The 10,921-nt window shown below is 49.3% G+C and overlaps 1 protein-coding gene across 1 annotated transcript; it reads left to right on the top strand.

Moving 5' to 3' along the window:
• Nucleotides 1-219: 219 nt before the first annotated feature.
• On the top strand, nucleotides 220-9,957 carry tsr1 (TSR1 ribosome maturation factor; the record flags this gene model as incomplete). The annotated part of the gene is made up of 15 exons (XM_079732722.1): nucleotides 220-346; nucleotides 1,409-1,512; nucleotides 2,170-2,398; nucleotides 2,992-3,126; nucleotides 3,241-3,692; nucleotides 3,994-4,132; nucleotides 4,575-4,762; nucleotides 6,093-6,307; nucleotides 6,772-6,934; nucleotides 7,219-7,329; nucleotides 7,472-7,604; nucleotides 7,860-7,976; nucleotides 8,381-8,521; nucleotides 9,265-9,339; nucleotides 9,717-9,957. 15 exons carry the CDS (start codon nucleotides 220-222, stop codon nucleotides 9,893-9,895), a joined length of 2,508 nt encoding a protein of 835 aa, XP_079588848.1. The 3' UTR covers nucleotides 9,896-9,957.
• Between the last annotated feature and the right edge of the window lie 964 nt (nucleotides 9,958-10,921).

Genomic DNA, 10,921 nt, shown 5'->3' with positions numbered 1-10,921 from the left:
TACTCACAGATAACTTTTTACCTCATTTCCTGTACTCTGGTTTTTCGCATTGCAATGTGTTATGCCTGAATGGTCATTATCGGTTATTTCCCCAATAAAAACAAATACAACTTTTTGTTTGGTCATACATGCTTTTACTCTGAAGGATCCCGTCGGAAGATCCGAGAACGCTGCAGTCCAACGCGGAAGCAGGGCTGGAGAAAATAGACTTCTCCTCACATGGTGAAAATGGCTGCGGGTGAGGAAAACCAGCAAGGCCACAGAGCTGGTGTTTACAAACAGAAAAACAAAGGGCACAAACATGGCAAGCATCGGACGAAGGGCGAGATTGAAAAGGATAACAAAGGTGAGCCATGTGGATGTTGATCGGGGGGTCTCCTGCTCCACCGTGATGGATGGCGGAGCAGTATAGGGGCTTTAACATCACACGTGTTCACACTGCCGGTCCTCTTGATCAAAAATATGCATTAGCTGCTTGACGATGGGATGTTGTACAAGCATTCACAGCGAGTACAACTGCATGTCTGACCAAGCACGAAAACATTCCTTTGCAACCCGTTACGGATGTATGGATATAAAGTAAGAAAAAACAACATGATAATGAATGAGGCAGTGACGGCAATCTACACTTTTATGGCGTGGCAACATTTTTCCTGGCAAAATGTGTTTTTTAAATTGTTATTCGTTATTCATTATTTACTGCTCAAATAAGAAGTGCAGAATATTGTTTAAGTCAAAGTTTGGAAACCAAATAACTGACTGCTTCAACCAGTAGATGTTGCTGTTGCACATCGTTTCATAGACATACCAAGTGTAGTTTCAAGGCTGTCTGGCAGACTGTGTCTTATGTTATAAAACTCTCGAAATTTACTTTTCTAAATGAGCAACACAAAGTATATAGAATTTCCTTAAGAGCAAGATAGGGCAGCAGCTCTATCTTACCCCCAACAGACTGTGGTAAATCAAATCAGAAAATATTTCCCCTTCTCCGATCAATGGGTTGAGGATCCATCCTATTTACCATAATTAATCACAATTACTACGGCAGGGAAAGGCCAGAGCAACACTGCCCAATATACTGTAAATACAGCCTACGTTTGCTCGTGTTCATTCATCGCAAGCAGTTCTAATAACTGATTAATCTGATTCAGTGCAAAAAGGTCCCTGCTGGCCTCCATACTTGTTGCTATGAAGTCTAGTCTCACAAACAATCTGTTATTCCGGTTTTATGTCATAGCCTACGACCTTCTGAGGGGCGTTTGCTGAACGCTCTTATTTCGGAAGAAGGGAAGGTTTACGTAAAGACACGTAAGAGCTTTTGAACCTCCGAGCTGTTTTGAAGGCGGCATCGCACCTGGTGATATAATATGTAACCTTTAACCTTCTACTCCGATCGTTCACCCCCCAGGCCGAGTATCAGTGACGGCGCTCACCAAGAAGCAGCGGAGAGAGCAGAAGAGGATGGACAGGAGACATCAAGCCAACCAGCACCGCAAGAACAAGAAAGACATGGTAGGAACAGCACGGCCCAATCCCTTTAGAGCAGAACGTTTTTTTCTGGGGACCCTTTTTTTTTTTTAAATTACAAACCATCACAACCCAATTCACAATAGTCTGTATCTATAAAATCGTGAGAAGAGCAAATTTGTGCATAAATGAACCTTCCTGAACGTTTTCACTGCCAATTCCGCATCCCCTTATATATGAACTTAAACCAGCCATTTCGAAGAGATAAATCACAACTTTGTTTTATGCCCTTGTTATTGAAAACATAATACACCTATTACATACTTTATAAATGAGACCAAATAAATGCGTTTAGGCAGAGTTAACATCTCCTTGTTTTGGCTCACATTGTTTTCATTTCCGCCCATCAGTAAAACAAACACAATGTACATTAGCCTTTCAACTAGATTCAATGTTAAAAGTACAGAACAATACAAACATTCAGTACTATCAAAAACATGCTTCTTGTTGAATTTTTGTTTAAATGCTAATGTGTAAAAAAAAAAAATCTATATATATTTTTTTTATTTGTTGACCCAATTCAAATCTCCCGCGAGCCACATGTGGGTCGCGACCCAGTCTTTGGGAGAGACTGCTCTAGAGAACAACCGTCCTGCAGTGCTGACAGCGAACTGACCGGCGCGCCCCGTGTCTCCCCTTCAGGTCCTCACCGAGAAGCGGCGTTTAGGCAGCAAGGACGGCCCCCCGCATCTGGTCGTGGTGGTGACGCTCCACGCCGGGGTGGACGCGGCGGCCGTGGCCAAGCTGCTCTGTAGCGAGGGGGCGGGCGGCCTGGTGAGACAGGAGCGGTGTGTCAGCGGCGTGCCGGAGAGCTTCGGCCTGATCCTGCCGCGCTTCAAACAGAGGTTCACCCTGGTGCGCCCCGACACAGGTGGGTTCACGACGTCCCCAGTGGCTACCCGCACGGGGTAGCCAACGCGTGCCACCGTGCACGCCTCGTCCTGTCGGCGGTGGACGCAGTCGAGAGAGGGTCATGACGTCACGATGACAGTAAAACCCGAGACTGGGGTTGACTCAGTGAAATGGGTCCGAGTTAACCCACGCAGCCTTATTCCCGTTAGATGTGTTGGTGTAAGTGATTCATTTTTATATATCTATGGAGAGAAAAGAATATGAATCACTACTACTCAACCCACTGATGCTTTTTGTTATAGCCCTTGGATTTAGTTTCAGCTGTATTAATACCCTGTAATATACTGAAGGTTTTCCAGTATATTTATCTTGTATATTTGTATCTACCTTTTCTAAGAATTAGCGTCAGACTGAGCGCTAATTCTTATGAGTCAACTATACAACTCCTTATTTACGGCAAAACGTACTAGAAGGATAGAAAAGGTAGATACAAATATAAAAGATAAATATAAAGACTTTTATCTGTGCTTCTGACCATAAAAGACTTGAACTTGGTGTACGTTACTTGTGTATGACTACGTGACGACAGCCTAACTCTAAGTAATGTTCCAGCTGACCTGTACGCGCTCTTGGACTTGGCAAAGATGGCGGACAGCCTGGTGTTTGTGCTGGACCCTACCGAGGGATGGGACAGCTATGGAGACTACTGCCTGTCCTGTCTCTTCGCCCAGGGTCTGCCCAGCCACGGTAAGAACCAACCCTAACCCCATCCCCTCCCCTCCAACTCAAAGCACTTGTATACTGTAAACCTCGCGGCGGTGTCTGGTTAAGTCATCGGTACCCCTCTCCCTGCCGCTGTAGTTCTGGTGGGCCAAGGGGCGCCTGAGCTGTACGGTAAGAGGCGAGTGGAGTCCAAGCGGGCGCTGGCAAAGATCCTGGAGTACCGCTTTCCCGACTCCCGCCTCTTCCCGCTGGACACGGAGCAGGACGCTCTGCTGGTCCTCCGGCACCTGAGCGCCCAGAGGCAGAGGAAGCTGGGCTTCCGCTCCCGACGGCCCCACCTGGTGGCCCAGAGCGTCTCCTACACCCCCAGCGTCCCCGCCCCGGGCGGGGCCCCGGCCACGGGCCTGGGGACCCTGCGCGTGTCGGGGTACGTGCGCGGCTGCCCACTGCAGGTGGACAGGCTGGTGCACCTCACGGGCTACGGGGACTTCCAGCTGAGTCAGGTGGACGCGCCCGCGGACCCCCTGCCGCTCATCTTCCCCACGACCAGAACGGCCAAACCCGGGAAGGACGGGGAGGTGGACATGCAGGTGGGAGGAGTTGGCCTCTTATTATTATATGATTGCACATCACATGTTACGACGTATCGTCTGCCAACGGATTGGCTAGCAGTCGGGGACAACTTTCTCTGAAGTGCTCGGAACGAAAGCAAAAGCTCCGTGTCGATTGGCCGAGTGTACCCGATGACTCATTAAATAATTAAGGATGCCAGATTTGTTGAGTCACTTTGTTATGAGATCGTAGCCAGACGGAAGCTAAGTTAAGCTCTCCTCGTTGACGAGGAACTAGTTGTTTCTTCATGAATCATGACCCGTGCTCTGCGTGCCGCAGGACACGGACGCAGCCCCGGTCCGGGTCCTCATGAAGGCGGACCCCGCCCGCAGGGAGAGCCTGCAGGCCGAGGCCGAGGTGGACCCCATGGACGGGGAGCAGACCTGGCCCACCGACACGGAGCTGCTCGAGGCCGAAGGTACACACAAGAAGAAGAAGAATGATAATCCTAATGATGGGGGAATGTGGCTCGGGAGGTAGAGCGGGTTGGCTGGTAACCGGAAGGTTGCTAGTTTGATCCCCGGCTCCTCCTAGCGGAGTGTCGAGGTGCCCCTGAGCAAGGCACCTCACCCTGACTGCTCCCGACAAGCTGGTGGTTTGGTTTACACCGCCGTCAATGTGTGCATGAATGGCTGACTGTGACAATATTATAAAACGCTTTGATCGGCCACTGGTTAGAAAAAAGCGCTGTATAACTGCAGTCCATTTACCTTTTTAATATGTGATTCTCCGTCATTCATACAACACAACACATGGTAGTGGTTTAATTTGTGATCCATGCGTACCGTCGCAAAATGGTAGTCTCAGTGGCGGGCCGTCCATCCTGAAGGCGTGTTAAAGGTATCTTCTCTGTCCATCAGAGGCCAGGAAGGTCAAGAAACTGATGAAAGTTCCCAAGGGGACATCGGACTACCAGGCCAGCTGGATCGGCGAGGAGCTTGATGGGGACGCAGAGAGCTGCGACGACGACGAAGACGACGACGACGACGACGACGACGGTATGATGGACGAAGACATGGAAGGAGACGATGAGGACATCGACTCCCAGGTTAGACACTAATAATACACGCTGTTTGGACTCGATCTTGTCCTAATAAGGTCCCGCTAACTGGCGACGCTGGGGTGCGTTTGCATCACTGTGTACACGCTACCATGGCAACAGTGTGTCACCAGAGAGACCCAGAGTGACCCTGAGCGTTCTTGGCCCCCGTGCCAGAAGACGGGGCGGGTGGGGTCCTGGTGGGTGGTGGTGGGAGGGGGGCAACAGTGCATACGTGACCATCGCCCGGTGCACCGGTTCATCCGAGAGGTCGCTGTTTGTTTTCCCGGTGGCTGTCTTTGGCGTGCAGTGCCAGGCTTCGCCAGCGGCAACAATAGTGTTTGGAGCGGCGGTCCCCAGAGAAGCCTCCCGTCTTCCTCTCTCTGTGAACACCGCTTCCTGTCTGGACGCTCGGAGAGGAGGCAGACATTTATTTATTTCCACCTCTCCTCAGAGGAAAGAGTGGGTGGTTTGGGGTGGGGGGGATTGGGGGGAGAAAATTCCTCATTCATGTCGGGCGGGGGGCTTCATTACATTTTGGGATTATTATGGGCAACGGGTTTGATGTCGCAAGTGCCTATTGTTCCCCAGCAAGTGGCTGGGGAACAATAGGAGAAAGGGCACTTCAAAAGACGGCTGTCTGTTATTGCATCCTTGTTCCTCAGGTTGTAATTAGACCCCCCGTGGGGGAGACGCTCGATCACACCACTTTTACTGCAGGAAGTTCAGGCACCATGTGTTGTTCCAATACATCCAAGGGATATTAGGTTAACCCATTGTGGATGGTGTCTACTACATCCTAGCTCTCTAACCCAGATGAGATCACTATTCCTCCCACGGCAGACATGTTCACCGGCGCTATTAATAGTATAAAGTTTTTTCTTTCAAGCCAAACATTTCTGAATCTACGCCCCGGGCCAGCCGTAAAAAAACAAGTATTGTGGCCTACACTGGGTAGCCCCGCCCGTTCTGCCGGCGACCTGAATCCGCCCTGCAGAAGGGCCTGGAGAAGAGCGATTAATTTTTTTCTGCTTCCGATACGTTTTTGCGGGAGCCAATCACCAAGCTGGCTTTTCCCCCTGGCGTGCTATTGGCTGGTTTAACACAATGACGACAGGGAAGCGACGGCAAGCAGCCAATCGCGTACAGAGTCAGTTGAACTAGGCCCGTTGATCACGCCTCTGGTGCTGAAGAAAATGACGGCAGCCTCCCCAGACCAACGGGCAATCTCCGTTTGATCTTGGTCCGGCAGTAGCCAGGCTAAACGCGGCCATCGGAAGTTCCAAAAACCGATCGCGCCCAATCGACGTCCGGCCCTGAACCTGTCTTCTCCTCACAGTGCGCAGACTCCCAGACGGTGGGCTCGCTGTGCGGCTCCGACGAAGAGCAGGAGGAGCTGAGCCCGACGGAAGCCACCGGAGCAGACCAGCGCTACGACGACCACATCGACCAGGAGGAGGAGGGGGAGGGGCTGAGGCGATACCGCGAGGCGCGCGCCCACGAGCTGTTCCCCGACGAGGTGGACACGCCCCTCAACATGCCCGCTAAGAACAGGTATCGTGTGAGCGGTGACGTGGAGCGGCGCTTTTGCCGCTGTCGGGGCCCCGGCTCTAGGCCACCACAAATATGGAGACGCACCAAGGTCTAACCGCAGAAGTACTCATAAAGTTAACCAAAAAGAATGGTGTAACAACAGTAAAAATGGTGTCTGGAGAGGGAGAGAGCCATGGGCAGACTGGTGAATTTTTAACTTGTTTCCGTCAACATCCTTACTGTACCGACAGCAAAATATTGATGTTTCATTTTCTTTTGACGAATGTACTTATTGTAAGTTGCTTTGATTAAAAGTGACTTATAAAAAGTAAAAGAAAGTAATACAATTAATGTAAATGTAAAGCCCAGTGTCAAAAGCGTTTTTGAAGACACTATGTCCCTTCAGCATAGAAAGCGTTTTCTACTTTGTCCACGAAATGCAGCAATTAACAATTTTGTCTCACGATGCGGCGAATCACCAAAAGGTTCCAGCGGTACCGGGGTCTGAAGAGCTTCCGGTCCACGCCGTGGGACCCCATGGAGAACCTGCCCCCGGACTACTCGCGGATCTTCCAGTTCAAGAGCTTCGACCGCACCCGCCGCCGCATTCTGGCCGAGGCCGCGGAGGAGGAGGAGGAGGGAGCCATGGTAACGATCATGTTCGTTGTGCAACATAAGGATAACGTGTTGGTAACGGAGTGGCGCAAGAACGCAGGCCGAGACGTCGATATCCATTTCAACTCTGATTCACCAGCACCAGAATAACGTTACAAGCCACGCTCAACTGGGGCCATAGAGCGCCCCCTAGGGCACGGGAATAGCGTTGCACACTGTAGACTATCCATTGCGTCCATGACAGTAACCACCGCAGCTGGTGTATCCACGTCCACATCGGTGACGTTGCGCTCCTGTGCCTCTCATTAACCCTGTAGGTGGGCTGGTACGTGACCCTTCACATCATTGATGTCCCCCCCTCGGTCATGGAGGGGGTCGCGGCAGGACGTCCCCTCGTGGTGGTGTCCCTGCTGCCCCACGAGCAAAAGGTAGGCGCTTTTACTTTGAAGCTAAGGGCCATTACAGTCCTATGCTATGGTGTTAATCCTATCGATCCCGTCATTTCGCGTGTGAACGCTCTGCCCACTCGACTCACTGACCTCGTCTCCCCGTCTTCTCGCGTTCCAACAGATGTCGGTGATGCACCTGCTGGTGAGGAGACAGCCCAACAACAAGGACACCATCAAGGCCAAGGAGGAGCTGGTGTTCCAGTGCGGCTTCAGGCGCTTCAGGGCCTCGCCAATCTTCTCGCAGCACACCACGGGTAACAGCCTAGAGAGACAGACCGACAGACACACACACTTGATCACAGCACACCAACAGCCGAGGGAGAGAGACAGACAGACGGACAGTTGATCACTGCACACCACGCCTAACAGCCTGGGAATGGAGAAAGACAGGCGGACAGACGTACACACTTGATTTTAAATAGATTTCGAAAAAGGACAGAAATTCGTCAACGTGCCAAAAAATTCTTTCTGAGGCAAGTGGGTTCTGACGTCATGTGCTTTCCTTTCAGCGGACAAGCATAAGATGGAGCGCTTCCTCCGCCAGGACGCACCCACCGTGGTCACCGTATACGCCCCCATCACCTTCCCCCCTGCCGGGACGCTGGTCTTCAAGCAGAGGGACGACGGTAGGATGCATGGCGGCATACAGCTGTACTTCTTATTGACACGGTCACCCATAGATTGGTTAGTTGTAACACACCATAGTAACTCAAGGCAGAGGGATGGATCGACTGAAGACACCCATGATTGGAACAACCGTCCCTAATTGATTTGATTAAACATATTTTTTTGGGGCGGTATATGGTTCAGGAGGTAGAGCGGGTTGGCCGGTAACCGGAAGGTTGCTAGTTCAAACCCCGGCTCCTCCTAGCTGAGTGTGAATGGGTGCATGAACGGCTGAATGTTCAGGCAATAGGTGCTTTGAGTGGCCACTGGTTAGAAAAGCGCTGTACAAATGCAGTCCATTTATGTTGATCGTTATGTGGAGACTGACTGAGTGTGTGTGTGTGTGTGTCCTCCACCCATGCAGGCATGCAGGACCTGGTGGCCACAGGCAGCCTGTTGAGCTGTGACCCCCAGCGGGTAGTGCTAAAGAGGCTGGTCCTGAGCGGACACCCCTTCAAGATCAACAAGCACTCGGCGGTGGTCCGTTACATGTTCTTCAACAGAGGTGAGCGCTCTCGGCCCGTCTGCAGCAGTTTGTTTGTTGTACAGAGAGAGGCCCTCGTAATGTAGAGGAGAGCCGTCGTTGGATACAGCGTCTGTTTCATTCAGAAGAGGATTAGGGCCACATGTTAATTTCTTATAAATTCTGAGATTAAAGTCATTATTCTGACTATAATCTCTCACTATAATCTCTCACTATAATTCTGATTTTAAAATCTGAAGTCCCAAAAAAATCACATGTGGCCCTAATCATCTTCCCTAGTTTCATCCCCAGGTGTCTTTTTTTTTATAATTGTTTGAGCAATTCTTCATTAAAACCATATAGAGACCCATCGACCCCCTGTATCGATACCAGATTGAACATTTTAACATAAAGTACAAGTTTCACGAAAGGAGTTAATCTGATATCTTCAATTTTTACATCTTTGACATCTTCGATTCTTCATGAAACAATATAGAAACCCATCGAGGAAGATAAGGCCTGCTGTATCGATACCGGATTGTACATTAATCTCTCTCTCTCTGCTGCTCTACCTCTCTCCACCACCACCATCTCTCTCTCTCTCTCTCTCTCTCTCTCTCTCTCTCTCTCTCTCTCTCTCTCTCTCTCTCTGCTGCTCTACCTCTCTCCACCACCACCATCTCTCTCTCTCTCTCTCTCTCTCTCTCTCTCTCTCTCTCTCTCTCTCTCTCTCTCTCTCTCTCTCTCTCTCTCTCTCTCTCTCTCTCTCTCTCTCTCTCTCTCAGAGGACATCCTGTGGTTCAAGCCCGTGGAGTTGAGGACCAAATGGGGCCGGCGCGGCCACATCAAGATGGCCCTAGGTGAGCGCGAACCACTAAACCTCACTCCTAACCTCCCTGAATGCCATCCTTTTTACAGAGATAGCCCTCACTAACCCGGCGGCATGTGGTTCAGGAGATCGAGCGGGTTGGCTGGTAGCCGGAAGGTTGCTAGTTCGATCCCCGGCTCCTCCTAGCTAAGTGTTATGGTGTCCCTGAGCAAGGCACCTCAGCCTAAATGCTCCCGACCCGCCCTGCATGGTTGACACGGCCCTCAGTGTGTGGATGAATGGGTTAATGTTAGGCAAAAAAAAAAAAAAAAGCGCTATAAAGCGCTTTCAGTGGCCACTGGTTAGAAAAGCGCTCTATAAATGCAGTCTGTTTACCGTTTGCTAACCTCTCGTCTCCCCTCCCCGAAGGAACCCACGGCCACATGAAGTGCCAGTTTGACAGCCAGCTGCGCTCCCAAGACACGGTGATGATGAACCTGTTCAAGAGGGCGTACCCACGCTGGACATATGACCCCTACACCCCCATACCCTTACCCTGGGTGAAGAGCGAGCTCTCTGAGGAGATAGAGGACGCTGACATGGACTAGCACCTGTTGTTGTTGTTATAATTACTGTGTGTGTGTGTGTGTAGCGACTTTCAATGGACTAATCAGGCACGGGTTTCTAAGAAACAGTGGCACAAATGAAATAAATAATTTCTCACTCTGCTATACCCTTGTTTTTTCATTACTAAAAGGAGAACGACACATCTGTTATTCTTTAGGACTAGTTTTGTGATGTAAAGGAACGTCGTATTTTGGCCACTTGGTGGCAGTCATAAATCATGGTAGGACAATCTGTTAGCAATATAAGAATATATCAAAAGTAAGAGGGAGGAAATTAAAAAATGCTCCGGTTTAGCAGTCAAACAATTACCCCCTCATGTCATTCATCGAACACTTCTACTTCACCTCGATTGAACGCGTCATGTCGTCTGGGAAACATAAAAAAAAATGCCGTTTACCTTGCTTGTTCGTGCTTTTGCTGGGGTTCTTGTAAGGTTCGTTTAAGATGCGCAACAAGCTGCACCAAGGATTATTTTTTCATTGTTTGTTTGATGCGTTCGAAACCCAATTCCCCCCAAAAGTGAAAGTAAACACGTTTTTTTTGATAAAAAGCATAAAAACGCCTAATGGCTCAATGTTTCGAATTAAAAGGGGAATGTACGAAATGAAGCCGCTACGACCCAGCTCCATGTTCCCTCAAACCTTCTGCGTTAATTGCTGGCACCTGTCGATAGTTCCCTTTAAACCTGTTGCTTGTTGCTTGTTCAGGTAGCCGCCAGGGTGCAGTGTTTAAACTATTTATATATATATATATATATATATATATATATATATATATATTGCACACTGAGATTTACGAGTGTAGAACATAACAATGACAATACTCAATGAAATGATTCAGTATATCAATTAATGATTAAGTCAGTTGAATGGAGTAACATTGCAAATGGATATGAACAATGTAAGATGGAAAAAAGATAGAAAGAAAAATATTAAATCCTAATTACCAATATTTCTCTTTAGACATAAGATGTCAAATGTAAAACTAAAAATCTGCAAAAAGCAGAA

This window comes from Pollachius pollachius, assembly GCF_949987615.1.
Source record: "Pollachius pollachius genome assembly, chromosome: 3".
In the NCBI taxonomy this organism is placed as follows: Eukaryota; Metazoa; Chordata; class Actinopteri; order Gadiformes; family Gadidae; genus Pollachius; species Pollachius pollachius.
This window is presented reverse-complemented; position numbering and strand designations above follow the sequence as displayed.